The 17,822-nt window shown below is 40.1% G+C and overlaps 1 protein-coding gene across 1 annotated transcript in view; it reads left to right on the top strand.

Annotated features, from left to right (window-relative positions):
* Nucleotides 1–371: 371 nt before the first annotated feature.
* mphosph6 (M-phase phosphoprotein 6) overlaps nt 372–17,822 on the top strand; it is a 41,702-nt gene continuing 24,251 nt past the window's right edge. Inside the window, exons 1-2 of the mRNA XM_073070317.1 lie at nt 372–547; nt 13,465–13,577. Of these exons, the coding sequence (XP_072926418.1) occupies nt 497–547; nt 13,465–13,577 (164 nt within the window). The 5' untranslated portion in view covers nt 372–496. The remainder of the gene's footprint in view (nt 548–13,464; nt 13,578–17,822) is intronic.

Genomic DNA, 17,822 nt, shown 5'->3' with positions numbered 1-17,822 from the left:
TGTTGATAATAAGGGATGTGGCAATGTTAATGCCTTTGGATAACAAGGGTAGATAATTCAATTACCCTAAGTATAATTGCCTATCAATTTTATGTCTTAAATGTTACTTACCACTTCTCAGTCTGTGCCTGAATGTTATTATGGTCAAGAAGAGGAATCGAGTGTGTTTCAAGTATTTTTTTATTTACTTTATCTTAGAAGTACGCTTTGAATTTAGCATTAAAAGTGATATGAAATATGTATTCTGATTACTTGCGTTGCTCCTCTCACTGTATCCTGAGAGAAGCTGTCCATTTCTACTCCAGCACTTTCATCTTCTGCGATCGATGTCTCGGCTGTTACCGCTCGAGTGTTCGGCGAATCGATAGGTTGCGCCTGTTGCCGCTCGAGGTTTCGGCGAATCGACAGGTTGCGCCTGTTGCCAGCGTGTTGCCGAGGGGAGTGAAGTCTGGTTTGGTGTCATTTGACTTCGGTGCAATCTCTTTTTTATGAAAAAATGGCGAGGGAAAACACAATGAAACTGTCAAAGAACTTGCTGAGAATGAAGGTACGGCGTTGCCTGAAGGGTCGGTAGGCCAGGCCGGTTTACAACCTGAGCGTCTGTAGGCCCGGACCCCGCACATTCGGCACATCACTGGGCCGCGGCCAGGAGCTTCAGACCGTGCGGGGAATCACACTCACTCATGGAACACCTTAACAAATAGCGAAATGTGTCGTAAAATTGAACAGCAACCATGATCTCTGCATACCATAGCATGTAATATCAAACATTGTTTCACATTTCAGCAACTTGCACTGGTTTGGCTGTCCATTTCATACCTCTACCGTGGGTGATCCTTTCCTAACTTTTTTTAAAATGTCTTTTTCCAAGTTGTGATGATGGATTTTTTATCTGAAATGTTAACTGTTGATTCCCTGCTGTGTGCAGTCTTGTTTTTACTCCATCTGCAGTAAATTACAAATCTAAACTTTATTCTGTGCATCTTGAAGTGAAAATAATGAACAAAACATACTATTGCAGTTCCATAGAACACATCACATTTTTTCTCTTACAGTTCCGGACTATATGGATATGTTGATTGTGGTCATATATGGATAGTGGGACTTCTCGACATGTACCAGCATAGCACCAGTACATTTGCACCAAGTCCTACCAACTGGGCACTTGCAAAAGTTTTTTGTAAGGTAGCCACAATCCCATCTCCTTATGCAAGCTGTGCTCATTATTGCCGTTTTCTATCAGTGTATTAAGCTGACTGGTATTTCTTCAATAAGTTAAAGTGGTAGAAGCTGTTTGTATCTTGCAAAAGATTGAGGAGGTTTTGGTGGTAAGGTTAATAGAGCAAATTAAAGATTTGATCAGAAATAAAGGGTGTTTTGAGTGAGTCATTTGAAGGACTGTAGAAGAGAAAAGAAACTAGGAAGTCAAAAAGATGACATGAAATGACCTTGGCAAGCAAGTTCAGGGAGGGGTATGCTGATATTCTAAAACATGTCTGTGCCATGAAGGAGGAAGTGTTATGCCTGTGGCACACATATTAAGGTGAATAAATCCCCAGAGTCTTTTGCTATAGAAAGTAAGGAAGACAATATTTTGGAGTTCTGAAGATTTTCTGAAGTTACAGAAGGATTTGGACAGATTGGTAGAAGAAATGAAAGGGTTGACTATTTTCTAAATGGAGAGCAAATACATGAAAACTGAGTCGCAAAGGGACTTGGCGGTCCTTGTGCAGGATTACCTAAAGATTAATTTGCAGGTTGAGTCTGTGGTGAGGAAGGCCAACGCACTGTTAGCATTCATTTTAAGAGGACTAGATTATAAAAGCAAAGGTGTAACGTTGAGACTTTATAAAGCACTGGTGAGACTTCACTTGGAGTACTCTGAGCAGTTTTGGAGCAGTTATTTTAGAAAGGATGTGCTGAAACTGGAGGGAGTTCAAAGGAGGTTCATGGAAAGGATTCCAGGATTGAATAGGTTGTCATATGAAGAGCATTTGATGGCTCTGGGCCTTTATTCATGAGAATTCGGAAGAATGAGAGGTGACCTCATTGAAACCTATCTAATGGTGAAAGGCCTTGATAGAATGGATTTGGAGAGGATGCTTCCTATGGTGGGAGAGTCTAAGACCAGGGGACGCAGCTTCAGAATAGAGATGCATCCTTTCAGAATGGAGATGAGGGATTTCTTTAGCCAGAGAGTGGTGAATCTGCAATTTTTTTGCCACGGGCAGTTGTGGAATCACATCTTTATGTACATATTTAAGGCAGATGTTGATAGATTCTTGATTTGTCAGGGCATGAAGGAATGTGGGGAGAAGACAGGACATTGGGGCTAAGCAGAAAAATGGATCAGCCATGATGAAATGGCAGAGCAGACTCGATGAGCCAAATGGCCTAATTCTGTTCCTATATCTTATGGTCTTATACTCAGTTTCCAGCAGCTGTTTGGCCAATTGACTTCAGTGTTTGACTTGATTTTTATTAGTAGGCTGCCATTTTCTTGTGCAGTGATGGACAAAAAAATGCCTTGAGTCACAATCACTGCCTTTAGCATAGGCTTCTAATTGTTGCACTAGTTGTTGCCAGGAGGTTGTTTGAACTGTAATTCTCAACTGTTGGCTTATCCAAATGACATCAAAAAGAATAATTCTTTAAAAAGGGATCAGGTAGAGCCAGACAAGAATGTTATTGGCATAGTTTTACTGCAAGCCAAATAGACTGCAGATTTCATTATGTGGATGCTGCTTGATAGAATATGAGTAATTGAAAAGGCCATATATACTAGTGTACGGTTCAATATTGAGTACAATTTTGTTCTGCTTACCTAACAATCTTCCTGCCATGGAGGGAATGCAGCAAAGATTCATTAAATTGGTTCCAGGGTTGGTGTGTCTGGTATGAGGTGGAGATGAGTAGAATGGGACTACTCTCTAGAGTGGGGCTTTCCAGCCGTTTTATGCCATGGACCCCTACCATTATCCAAGGAGTCTATAGACCCCAGGTTTGGAACCCCTGCTGTAGAGTTTAGAAAAATGAGAGATCTCATTGAAACAAAAAAAATCAAAAAATTTAACAAGCTGGATGTTAGTTAATGTTTCCCTAGCTGAGAACTAGTGGGAGCACGGTTTTGAGAATTAGACTGATTAAAAAATGCTTTTAACACAGTGTGGTGAACTTTTACTCTTCAGAGCTATGGAAGCTCAGTTATTCTGTTCATTCAAAATAGATGCCTGATTATTAAAGATATCAAAAGATATGATGAGAATGCTGAAAAATGGTACTGAGATAGAAGGTCAGCTGTGATCCTGATGGTTTTAATTTCTGGTTTTCATGTGACTGCTGATAATATAATGCTGTTTCCTTGTCTTTTTGCTGGAAGTGGGTTTTTCATTGCACCTGTGCAAATATGCACTGGCGCATGTCCCAATAAACTGAATTTTAAATGGCAGAGCAGATCTGAAAAGCCATTTGGACTGTCTTTTCAGCAGATTTGTTAGAGAAAAATGAGTTCTCTGTGGAGCTTCACTTAAAAAAAAATGCTAAGTGTATTTGTCGACAGTGGCAACTCACACAAAATGCTGGAGGAACTCTAGAAGTCAGGTAGCATCTATGGAGGGGAACGGACAGTCACCGTTTCAGGCTGACACCTCCTTCAGGACTGGAAGGAAGGGGGCAGAAGCTAGAATAAGGTCAGGGGAAGGGAAGGAGTAAAAGCTGACAGATGAGACCGGGAGACAGGAATGGTGGGTGTACCATTGATACTTGCTACTAAAGTACAGAGAAACACTACACTTAACTTTTATGGAATCCCTGATGCTAACTTGCTCTTGGACGAGCTCAAGATCCTGTTTGATGATTATGGGGCTGCACAAAGAAATGCCATCACATTAACAAGTTGGAATGTATATCAGTAATAAAATAGCCAGAAAAAAAAGCTGCTGACAAGGTCTTTGAACATTTCTGAATACATTCTTCAGTCCGCACTAAGGAGTACTGTGTGCAGTCAAATTGTTGAATTTATTTAAATCTTACATCCATCCCATCACGTGAGCGAGTAAAAAACTTATGACTCCATTGCAATGTACAGGCATGTGAATTTATAGGTCTAATGGCTTGTAGAAAGAAGCTGTTTTATAGCCTGTTATGATGGAAGCAGCTGAAACAGTTTATGGTTGGGGTGACTCCCCTGATGATTTTCCAGGCCTTCTTTACGAACCTGCTGTTGTAAATATCCTCAATGGAGGGAAGTTCACATCCACAGATGCATTGGGCTGCCCAGCGATCAAGATTGGTGCAGTGATACAGCCAGTCAGGATGCTCGCAATGGTGCCCCTGTAAAAAGATCTTGAGAATTTAGGAGCTCACGCCAAACTTCTTTGGTCACCTAAGGTGGAAGAGACAGTGTTGTGCTTTTTTTTGCCACACAGCTGATGTGTACAGTCCGGGTGAGATCTTCAGTGATGTACATACGGAAGAACTTGAAACTACTCATCCCCTCAACTGCAGTGCTATTGATGTTGATCAGGGCAAGCCTGTCTTCATTCCTCCTGTAATCCACGCTCAGCTCTGTTTTTTGGACATTGAGAGAGAGGCTGTTATCCTGGCACACTGTGTCAGGGTGTTAACTTCTCCTCTGCAGGCTGTTTCATCACTGCTGAAAATAAGACTGATCAGTGTTGCATCATCTGCAAATTTGATCAGCAGATTGAAACTGTGTGGCAGCACAGTCGTGAGTGTAAAGGGAGTAGAGGAGGAGACTCAGGACACAACCCGGGGGGTGGGGTTACCTGTGTTGAGGGGCAGAGGTGAGGGTACCCATCTTTATCACTTATTGGCGATCTGATAGGAAGTCTAGGAACCAGCTGCATAAGGTGGGGTGCAGATGAAGGTCTCTGAGCTTCCTGTTGAGGCTGAAGGGAATTATGGTGTTGAATGCTGAACTGTAGTCCAGAAACAGCATTCAAACGTATGCATCCCTCTTCTCCAGATGGTGTGTAGTGCCGTGGCTATGGCATCATCGGTACCTGGTTCCATTGGTAGGTGAATTGTAGGGTATTGCCTGGATGCATTTAAAGATTATTGATAATTGAGATAATTTAACAATATTTTAAACATTTATAAATCAAATTATAATTTGTGTGTTATTCAATTGAAGATAAATAGAAGTAATTTGAAACAATTAACCAAACACAATGAATTTTTTTGAAGTGTCACCTTATACCTAACCAACTTAAATGAAAATAAATAGTTTAGCAACTCTTATGCCATGCTTAACTTGGTACAGTTCAATGCACAGGTTCACCAGAATAAATGGAGAAGAAATTATCAAATTTGTGATTTGCCACTGGGTTCCTGAAAGTGCGGCATTACAGCACTGTCAGGAAACTGCGGCTAGAGTTGGGTCAGCAAGTTCTGGAATCACGCGTGTTCCTGGGGTCCAAAACCTGCTATCACTCAGGGGTAAATACCGACACTTTACCAGGCACAATTGGCATTTCTCACTATGTTGTGTACTGATGAAGCAGGTGTTTCCAAATCTAAGAAAGCAACTGAATTGGCTGCATTGATGTCTTAATTAGCACATTAATTGCATGCAGCAGTTAGAAAACAAGTGCAACATTGTTTGAAAAACAAAGACATAGAATGCAAGTTAATCATCTGTGGACTGAACTGACAATTTCCTCTTTTAGGGATGTGGTCCTTTTATCAAAATGCTAATTTAATTTCATATTTCCACAATTTTAATTATTTGCTGCATTTTATGTTGCTCGAACTTATGAAGTTCTATTTGGATAATGTAGATTCAGTATCCTCTATGGGTAATCTCAGTGATTGAGGTTTATTTATGGAGCTTTTGATTCCAAATTCCTGTACTTTCATCAAAAGTCAAAAATTATTTTGTGGTTTAAAAACCTTGTGCATTAAGGATGAGTCATGGTTATTCAGCTTTGAAAACCGAAAAATGAGCACAAGAAAACAAGACAAAAGGAGGTTTTGATGGAAGCAAGTTTCTATCAAAATATAAATGACAGTGAATTGTACAAATTATGCTACAAGTCTGAGCTATTGTTGTCCTGCAATATTCATTTCTGGAATCGCTTGTAGGAGTTGAAAGTATGCTCTATTTGAACGGAAAGACAGAAAATCTGATCAATGGAATGGTTATCATTTTGTCTACTTGTTACTTTTAACATTTTATATGTCGCTCCTGGATCATTCAAAGCAATATGAATTCAGTAGATGTTTGATTACTTTAAACAATATATTCATTTGTTGTGGACTTCTAACCAAGCTAACTCTTTAAAAAGTGACATTTGATTAATACGTTTTATATGTATGCTTCATCACTCAGTAATTGATTTGTCTTAAAGTTTATGTCTTAAACATATGAGGCATTTTCAAAGCTAACGTTGCTTGGCAAAAATTGTTAAACCATCAGCATTTCATTGCATTTGAATCATCAGCTGTCGGTATGCATCAGAAAGCCATACTATTTATCATTCCACTTATTTTTGATCATGTAGGTGCAACATGATTAAATAGCAGATTTAGAAAAATAATTATTTCTTGATTTGTTATAGAATGAATCTATTTAATACTAAAAACGTCAATTTCTTTTATAATTTCATGGCAATAATTTTTGACTAGTTGTTACCTCTGCATTTTAGAGATACTTTTCAACCGAGAACAGTATCAGTGAATATATCCCGCCACTCAAGTATCATTTAACTTAGCTATATCGTAAACATTCTTTCAGGAGCTTAGCTGTGACAGCCCAATCATACTATGTTAAGATCTTTTACTTATTCTGTATCTGCCATTTCCAGTTCTATTTTTGGAAGTATTATCCTGTTACCTATTAAGATTGTAAACATAGCCTGCAGTTTGCAGATAGAAGTGCCACTGCATCTCATATTTTATGTCATCTTCCTAAATGTTAGTGTGTTAGCTACAGCTTTTCCACTTATTTCCTAATCTGCTTGAGCTAACCTACATGATTGTTTGTGTTATTCCACTGAAGATAAATGAACCAATTCTTAAAAATATGGTTGATAAAATATTACGTATTCTTTAATTTGGAAAAGGAAATACAGGCAATGCACTCCTGTGGGAATATTTATTGTATATTTTTATATTATCTGCCGGCACAATAACAAAAACTTTACCAGTTCAAGGAGTCTAGCATGATTAAGTCAAGTTGTAGCATGATTAAACAGTTGATTTGAAATAAATCTTTTATTGTAAAATGGCATACAAAAGATTTAGATCCTTGTGTTGTACATGACCTGCTATCACTAAGAAACTTCAAAGCTGCTGTATTGTCAGAGTGTTGTAAATTTGGCAGAATTAGCAGAATTTCACATTGTGATGAGGCATGCAGGGGTGAGATAGATCAGCTAGTTGAGTGGAGTTGCACAGAGTCATTGAAAAGTACAGCATAGAAACAAACTGTTCGGATTATCTAGTCCGTGCTGAACCATTTAAACTGCCTCCTCCTATCAGCCTGCTCTGGGATCATAGCCCTCCTTACCCTGCCATTCATGTTGAGAGCAACATCAGTAAGAGCAAGGAATTTTTTGTGGACTTCAGGAAGGGAAGTCGTTGGAACACATACCAGTTCGCAATGAGGGATCCGAAGTGGAAAGGGTGAGCAATTTCAAGTACCTGGGTGTCAAAATCATCTCTGTTATGCTAATCCCAGCATACAGACCGCTCGTCAGGCGCTCCAGACCAGTACAGAAGCAGGTGAAAACCTGGCCAGCAGGAGCCATCTCTGCTCTTCAAGACTGCTTTGAGCACACTGACTGGCACATGTTCAGGGAGGCTGCAACCGATGGCGACTCTACCAACTTAGAGGAGTACACAGCATCAGTGACCAGCTACATCAGAAAGTGCATTGATGATGTTACTCTGTCCAAGACCATCACTCTACGTGCCAACCAGAAGCCATGGATGACCGCAGAGGTGCGTGCGCTGCTGAGGTCCCGCGACTCCGTCTTCAGAGCAGTCGACGAGGCAGTTCTAACTACAGCAAGGGCCAAACTGTCCCGAGCCATCAGAGGGGCAAAGCGTGCACATGCCCAGCTAATCCACAGTCACTTCCAGGACAGCGGCGACACGCGACACATGTGGAAGGGCATCCAGGACATCACCAATTACAAGACAACATCACCTAACTGTGCAGGTGATGCCTCCCTCCCAAATGCGCTGAATAACTTCTATGCCCGGTTTGAGGCGGAAAATGATGTGGCGGCAAGGAAGTCCACCTCTCTTACAAATGATCAGGTGCTGTGTCTCTCCGTGGCCGACGTGAGAAGAATTTTGTGCAGGGTCAACCCACGGAAGGCTGCTGGACCAGACAACATCCCTGATAGAGTGCTTAGAGGATGTGCAGACCAGCTAGCAGGTGTTCTCACTGACATCTTCAACATCTCCCTGAGCAGCGCCACCATTCCAATGTGCTTCAAGGCCGCCACCATTGTCCCCGTGCCGAAGAAGTCTTCAGTGTCCTGCCTAAGTGCACTTACATCCATCATCATGAAGTGTTTTGAGAGGCTCGTCATGAGGCATATCAAGACCTTGCTGCCCCCTCACTGGATCCCCTGCAGTTTGCGTACCGTCCCAACCACTCAACAGATGACGCTATTGCCACCACCCTCCACCTGGCCCTAACGCACCTGGACAAAAAAGACACATGCGTTTGGATGCTGTTCATAGACTTCAGCATTCAACACAATCATCCCTCAGAAACTGATTGGAAAGCTGAGCCTACTGGGCCTAAACACCTCCCTCTGCAACTGGATCCTAGACTTCCTGACTGGGAGACCTCAGTCAGTCCAGATTGGGAGCAGCATCTCCAACACCATCACACTGAGCATGGGGGCTCCCCAGGGTTGCGTGCTCAGTCCACTGCTGTTCACTCTGCTGACCCACGACTGTGCTGCAACACACAGCTCGAACCATATCATCAAGTTCGCCGATGACACCACCGTAGTGGGTCTCATCAGCAAGAACGACGAGTCAGCTTACAGAGTGGAGGTGCAGCGGCTAACGGACTGGTGCAGAGCCAACAACCTGTCTCTTAATGTGAACAAAACAAAAGAGATAGTTGTTGACTTCAGGAGGGCACGGAGCAACTACTCCCCGCTGAACATTGACGGCTCCTCTGTAGAGATCGTAAACAGCACTATATTTCTTGGTGTTCACCTGACGGAGAATCTCACCTGGTCCCTCAACACCAGCTCCATAGCAAAGTAAGCCCAGCAGTGTCTCTACTTTTGCGAAGGCTGAGGAAAGTCCATCTCCCACCCCCCCATCCTCATCACATTCTACAGGGGTTGTATTGAGAGCATCCTGAGCAGCTGCATCACTGCCTGGTTCGGAAATTGCACCATCTCGGATCGCAAGACTCTGCAGCAGATAGTGAGGTCAGCTGAGAAGATCATCAGGGTCTCTCTTCCCGCCATCATGGACATTTACACTACACGCTGCATCCGCAAAGGAAATAGCATTATGAAGGACCCCATGCACTCCTCATACAAACTCTTCTCCCTCCTGCCGTCTGGGAAGAGGCTCCGAAGCATTCAGGTTCTCGCCACCAGACTATGTAACAGTTTCTTCCTTAAGCTATCAGACTGCTCAATACCCCAAGCCTGGACTGACACCTTGCCCTATTGTCTTGTTTATTATTTATTGTAATGCCTGCACTGTTGTTGTGCACTTTATGCAGTCCGGTGTAGGTCTGTAGTCTAGTGTAGCTTTCTCTGTTTTTTTTTTATTACGTAGTTCAGTCTAGTTTTTTGTACTGAGTCATGTCCTGAAAAATGTTGTCTCATTTTTACTATGCACGATACCAGCAGTTATGGACGAAATGACAATAAAGGTTGACGACTTGAAAATCTCTGAGGATCTTTCCTGAGCCCGACATATTTATGCAATTACAAAGAAAGCATCTATATATCATTAGGAATTTAAGGAAGTTTGGTAAGTCACCAAAGACACTCACAAATTTCTACAGAGATACTATGGAGAGCATTGTCTGGCATGGAGAGGTCACTGCACAGGATCGGAAAAAAATGCAGGAAGTTGTATACTCAGCCAAATCAATCATGGGCACTACCCTCCCCAGCATCTAGGACACCTTCAAAAGGTGACACCCATCATTAAAGACATCCTCACCCAGAAGATGCCCTCTTTTCATTACTACCATTGAGGAGGTACAGGAGCTGGAAGACACACGCTCAGTGTTTCAGGAACTATCAGAAGTCTAAATGGACAATGAACCTATGAACATTTCCTCAGTACATTTTTCCTCCTTTTTGCATTACTTATTTAATTGAACTTGTATACGTTTTATTGTAATTTATCATTTTTATTGCTGTGTATTACATTGTACTGCTGCTACAAAACAACAAATATCACGACATGGTGGTAATATTAAATCTGATTCTGATTTCTCGCTTTTTGTATTTTATGGGTGATTGCAAATTTCCACAAGAAATTTGCTGTCAGATTTTTTGTTAGATTAAAATTGTAAGTACAGTTCAGGAAAAGGTAAACTATATTTTTTATACTTTAACTCATCAAAGACATCAGTATAACTGCATTCATGAAGGATTCCCCCCCCTTAACCATTAATACCACTTTAAACAAAATCACCTACCATTACAGAGTTGACATTATGCGCATAATATAATTAAGTTTTTATGGTGTAATGGCTCATTTATTCATATTATATATTCTATTTTAAGTAGGCTTTTGAAAAATATGCTGAGTAGGGAAAACAAATTTACTTTAGGCATTGCAGAATAAGGGAAAAGATCATTTTAAATCTAAAGTCGTAATCTAAATGTTGAGAGATCGAGATTACATTGGTTTAATCCAAAAAAATCGGTTTGGTATTTTTTTGAACAGGATTACACTTTGACAACCATAGGACTGATAAGGAAGGAAAATGAAATATCTTATTTTAAATAACTTAGGTTTTCAGAACTCTCAAAAGACAACTGGGAAAGAATTACTGCAGTGTAGTAAAGTGATCATTGCTGTTTTATAGGCAAGGGTGATTGTTAGTTAGGACTCTGAAGGACTTGGTTTCTCCTCTGTTAAGCTGTGAGGTTATTAACGGTGTTAACTAGTTCATATTTCTTGGTTTTGTTTTCGGTATCTGATTTTGTTGCAGACTTCCTGTGATTTAATTCAAATTCCATTTGGGAAAAGACTGAGGAGGTTGAGGAAAAAAAATCATTATCTTTGAATTGCCATTTTGTTCTATTTAGTTGTGATATTTTATTTAAATCACTAGTAGAAATGAATAATTTCAAAATAATATCTGAAGAATCGCAGTTCTTTCAGAGAAAAGCAAAAACCTCTTTTGTAAAGTCCTACAAAGGAGACCTGCAATAATTTAACCAAGATGACATGGGGGAAAACATAGAATAAACAAATATTAATTTCTTGTATATAAGAAATACAGGTAGTCCCCGAGTTACGAACGTCCGACTTACAGACAACTCGTACTTATGAACCGAGGAAGGAGAACGCCGTCTGCCATTTTAAGTCAGATTGCGACGCCGTCCGCCATTTTAAGTCATTGCCGTTGACACTGTTGAGTGTGTAACTTTGTATTTGGCTTAAATTTTTCTTAGCAAGATTCACTCTGACCCGGCCCCCCCCCCCCCCCGCTGTTCCAGTTGGCTGGTGGCGCAGTGAGATCAGCGCCGGGCTGGAGAACGGAGTTTCCCGAGTTCAATCCAGTGACAGACCACTCCCGTGCCGGCTTGATGTTGATCTAGTGACTCCCATACCATCCGTGTCAGGTTAATGTCAAGCGCGCAACTCGACCTCGTAAAAAAAACACTGCCACCTCCAGTTTAAATTCCCACACGGAATATTGTGGAGGATCAAATACAGTACCCAAACCCAGCACAGCTCCCACTTGTCACATGTAACCTGCCTCAGTGTGGTGGATTTTCGGACCTGGGAAATTCAGTGCGGTGGTCCTTAGGACTGGGTCAGAGAACAAAATATAGTATTACATTAGCAGAGAAATTGTAGTACAGGTAGACAATAAATAGTGAATACAGCCCATTCCATTACAGATAAAGCCCTTGCACAATTGAGCACATCTGCACTAAAGCAGCATCCATCATCAAGGACTCCCACAATCCACGTCATGCTCTCTTCTCGCTGCTGTCATCAGGAAGTAGGTACAGGAGGCACAGGACTCACACCGCCAGGTTCAGGAACAGTACTACCCCATAACCATCAGGCTCTTGCACCAGAGAGGATAACTTCACTCACTCCATCATTTTATCGTTCCCACTGCCTATGGATTCACTTTCAAGGACTCTTCATTTCATGTTCTTGATATTTTTGGTTATTTTTTTCTCTATTTTTGCATTTACACAGTTTTGTTATAATTTGTACACTGGTTGTTTGTCCTGTTGGGTTTGGGCTTTCATTGATTCTATTCTGTTTCTTGTACTTACTCTGAATGCCCACAAGAAATGAATCTCAGGGTTGTATATGGTGATGTATATGTACGTTGGTATTAAGTTTACTTTTAACTATGAACCAGGTCTACCACTCTGCAGTTTCTTGCTGTCATGGCAGATCAATCATGATGCAAATATTCTTTGGTGCATCATTAAAAATGGGTGAGGGTGAAATTGGACATGCCAGATTTCTTTAGCCTCCTGAGGAAGTAGATGTGTTGATGAGCTTTCTGGGCTGAGGCACCAACTCAGTTGGACCAGGACAGACTCTTGATGATGTTCACTCCAAGGAACTTGAAGCTCTTGACCTCAACACTGTTTGCTAACCAGTTTCCACATCCATTGTGTCTGGCCATCGTCTAGTTCACTTCCAGATTTTTCTTCTTTCTTCTGTGTCCCTCTGGGCCTTGTCATCTGGGCCACCCTTTCCAAGACTCCAGACTAAGAATTTAGAGTAGAGCCTGTTAATCAAACTGTCACTTCACTGGGTTACTATGGTAAACTGCACTGCACCAGAGGTTTGCATTAAAATGAAAGTTATTTGAGTGCAATCATGTTACTGACACAATTTAATCACATGATTGAAGTGTTTTAAAATACATATAAAAAGGCACTTAAGTGGTTTAATGGTACTTTTCTCCTAGAAATGAATGTTTACTAAGGTTGGAAATTACTGTTAGTGATAAAATTAAATAGTCCTCTTTTCTCCCTTTATCTGTTGTGTGAGCAACTTTTTTTTAACATTCATCTGAAATTTAGGTAAGACCTAAGTAATGTTCTCAGAAACGATAGACTTATATATTTTAATTATGTTTATCATCCTTTAATATCAAATTCATCATTGTTATATTACCACATAACTGGAATATGTGAGGCTCTGTGGTTGATTAAGTCAACAATTTAATGCTTTATTTAAATAGGTTCTTTTGAAGAAGTGATGATAATACTTGATTTTGTTTTGTTTCAGTTTATGCAGAGGAGTTTGGATACAGAGACCAAGCAGCAATTGGAAGAGGAGGAGAAAAAGATAATTAGTGATGAGCACTGGTATTTGGACTTGCCAGAACTGAAAGAAAAAGAGTAAGTAAACACGCTTTTTGAAGGTTAACTAATCAAACTAACTTTTTGAAGATTAACTAATCAGTCAGTTAACAATAGAACTGTTGCACCATTGAATATTCATCCTTCTACTTTACACTTTATTTGCATGTGATCCTTTCTCTCATCTTGCTGCATCACTCAATGCATTTGATGAAGAGTTTACAGGTTTATCAAATACCTATGTATTTCCAGATTTTAGGCAAGTGAATAGTTAATTGAAGCAAGTTTAGGTCGTACATTTTTTGAATTTAGCACTCAGAAATATTTTTGAATTACTTTTTTATTAAATTAAAAATTCTTTCATTTATATTTCATTTATGTTTAATTTTGTTTTGCCATCCTTAACAGTTCTATAGGATTAACTATTTAAGATAAACGTGAATTTTATTTTATGTAGTGGCTGAAAGTATGCTTGTCTATTTTAAAACCTCTGTGCTGTGCACACCTGCTTAAGAGTCATATGGAATAGAAACCGGCCCTTGGGCTCCATGTCCATGCTATTGAGTTCTGCCTAAACTGATCTTGTATATCGGCACTTGATACATAGTTTATTCTGCCTTGGTGATTCAAATGCTTTTCAGTTCCCTCTGTAATTATCACCTTCTCAAGGACACTTCTGGATGAGTCTTCCTCGGATCCCTACTAGCTTCTGATTTCACTCCTTAAATTATGACCTCTGGTCTTAGACGCTGCTACCGTACGTGCTTGTCACAGTTTTGTATAAATCTATCAAAATCCTCCTCTTTTCCAAGGAAAGCAAGCCCAGCCAACTCAATTTCTCCTTTTAACTGAAGCATTAAATTCCCAGACAACATCCAATGTTCACTCTGCACACTCTCCAATGCAGTCACATCAGAACTGAAAAACAAAGAATAACTGAGATATTAATAAGGAATGGAAAAGTCAAGTATTAAATAAATCTAGCTGAAAATATGTGTTTTCATAGATTTTTTAAAAATAGCCAATAAGTCCTATAGAAGTTAAGTCATGAATTACTGAAAAATTGGGACATAGCAGACGTTTATTAGTCTGCATTCTGAACTTCAGATCTGTCTACTAAGCAAGAGTGATTTCTGTTTTCCTATGTACTTCTCAGACCTGTACTGCATATGGCAGACACCCTAAGGCACTGGAAAAATACCATATTGGTTTGTTAACGCAGTCCTCCAATTATCCAGTCAGCTTTCGTCTCTCAGACTCAGCATAACAAGTGAATTCATTGGGCAGGCCTTGTCATCTGCATGCTCTAATCCAGATTGCTAAAACTGATTCTCTTCCGTGTTGCATCATGGAGAAAATTATCAGGTGAATAAAGAAAAAAATCATGTTTTTGCTCAAAACTTCTAGAAGAAATGTAATATCCCCACTCACTCTTGGAAAGCTCAAGCCAATAACTTTTCAAAGTAAATACGAAGCATTTGGGATGATACTGAGAATATCAAGGTCTGTTATGCCCTGATGATCACATATGGAATGCAGTGTACAGTTTTGTTTCTTATTGAATAAAGGATATTATAGCATTGGAAGCAGTTCAAAGACAATTTAGAGATGCAAAAAAATGCAGATGCTGGAATATGGAGCAAATATCAAACTGCCTGAGGATCTCAGTGGGTAAAATGGCATCTGTGGAGCCAGAGGGATGTTTAGCGTTTCGGGTCTAGACCCTGCATCATGTTGTCTTATGAAGAGTGGTTGAGTGCTTACATTTGCTGGAGCTTGATAGAGTAAAAGGGGACTTAATTGAAACATTAGGTCTTGAAGTTTTTGTCCACTGTTAAAAAATTAAGTATTCACCTCTTTAAAAAAGAATGAGTAATTTATTTATTTGGCTGCATCTATGGAAGGGAATGAACAGTCGACATTTCAAGCCTTCAATATTCCTTTACCTCTTCGGGAACAGAGACCAGAATGAAAACTTTTTCCTCAGAGCATAGTTTGTATATGGTAAGATTTGTCAGAGCAAACTGTAGATGTAGGTATACTTACAAAGTTTAAAAGACATTCAGACTTCTACATGGACAGAAAAGGTTTATGGGCCAAATGGAGGCAAGTGGGACCTAAACAGTGCAGATGAGATGGGCTGAAATGCCACTTTTAATGTTGTATAAGTTTATGCCTCTAGCTTCAAATCTGCATTCTCAATATAACTATACAACTTATCTTAACAAGAATCCATCAACTATTCATAGAGACTACCTCCACAGTTCTTTGGGGAAGAATGTACCAAAGATTCATGGCTGTCAAAGCGTGGTCTCAACAACAAGTAATACTGTTGCAACATGACATCCCAATTCTTGTACTCGGAACTGACCAACGAAGGCAATCATGCCAAATGCCTTCTTCACGACACTATCTGTGTCACTTTTTTCAGGGAAATACAGGTTTCCCCCACCATCTAAAGGTAGAGCATTCCTATGAAACAATTTGTAAGCTGGAATGTCATAAAGTGAAGAAGCAATTACCATCTATTTATACGGGAAAAATTTGTAAGCGTTCCCAGACCCAAAAAAATAACCTACCAAATCATGCCAAATAACACATAAAACTTAAAATAACAGTAACATATAGTAAAAGCAGGAATGATATGATAAATACACAGCCTATATAAAGTAGAAATAATGTATGTACAGTGTAGTTTCACTTACCGGAATCGGGAAGACAGCAAGCACACTGATGATGGTGTGTTAGGCTGAATCGTCGGAAGTTGGGGTGGTGGGAGGTAGAGGACACTGGGGTGTCATCTGATCGTCGTCTGTTTCCATCAGGCAGGCGGGTCATCTTTTATGTCTGCCTGCCTCGATGTCGAAGGTCGAGGTTCGCCATCTGCTGTGGCTGATGTGGAAGTCTTGAAAAACGACAGTATGCTTGACTGCTTAGCCTTGCACATTTTTCTATCATAGTTCTTTGTAAGCACTCAAACCATCCTGCAAATATGCCCTAAACCTACGTACCCTTTCAAAATTAAAGTCTTACTTTTCTGCAATCGTTGTAGCATTGTCAATCGCAGCAAAAATCTCACGCAGTTGCTTCATGTTCAGTTCCTGGACGACTTCACTTTTGGTCCATTCGCTACTGCGTTCGGTTTCTATTGTTACCCTTTCCTCTTGCAGTTGCATCAGCTCTTCATCTATCATCAGTTCTTGGGTCATGGGATGCCAAAACCTCTTCAACATCATCTTCGTCAACTTCCACAAGCCAAACTCACTTTGTCATTACTTTGTTCACCACAATTGAAACACTTAATTATGTCTAGTTTTATGCTAAGTGTAACACCCTTCTGAGCTCTTTTAGGCTTTTCCGATACCTTAGAACTCATCTTGCTAATGGATGCACAAAATAAATTGAGATAAAGCACAGATGCTCACAGGCATGTGTTTAAGCAATGGTGGCTAGAATGCAATTCCGGGGGAGGTGCTTGGGGGCGCATGCTGCCTTTTTCACGTGCTACCTTTTTTCATAACAGTGAAAATACCTTCTGTTAGTGAAAACAGGTAACTAATGTAGGACTTTCGTAACAACAAGGTGTCGTAAAGCGAACGTTTGAAAAACGGGAGACACCTGTACATACATTTATCCCAGGTCTCTTTTTACTGCGATATTCCTTAAAACCCTGCCGCAATATGTTTATTCATGAGACAAGGGCAGATAATCAAAGTGAATAACATCACCTGCAAATTTCCTTCCACATCATACACTATCCTGATTTGTTCATACATGCCAGGCCTAAATCCTGGAATTCCTCTTCCATAATGTTGCGTGAGTGCCATACCAGAAGTACTGCAATGGTTCAGCATAATTTATCACCTCTTTTTAAAGAGTATTTATGGATGGGCCATAAATGCTGCCATTGTCAGTGAAAACTGAAGCCCTAAGAAAGGAATTTAAAAATACCAGATCATGCAGTTTCGTAGCAGATGGTTAATTTCACTCTTAGTCCGTCAACCTTTCCCAATGCTCCACTTCTATTTGCATTCATTATTTGCTCTATTTGCTGCAGATTTTTCAGAATGCCAAACAGTGATACCCATATAGTAGCTTTTTCCAGGAACTAGTAATGTTCTAGATAGCTGTGTGCAAACATGCTTTACACGTTGTCAGTATGCCAGGTCTAAATCCATGGCATGCATTAATTCCCGTCATATTTTGCATTTTTTTCAGTTGTATACATTCCTGTATTGGGTTTTATTAAGTTGTTTTAAAGACATATTTTGTTTGCCGCAAAAT

The sequence above is a fragment of the Hemitrygon akajei genome, chromosome 17 (assembly GCF_048418815.1).
Source record: "Hemitrygon akajei chromosome 17, sHemAka1.3, whole genome shotgun sequence".
NCBI lineage: Eukaryota > Metazoa > Chordata > Chondrichthyes > Myliobatiformes > Dasyatidae > Hemitrygon > Hemitrygon akajei.
This window is presented reverse-complemented; position numbering and strand designations above follow the sequence as displayed.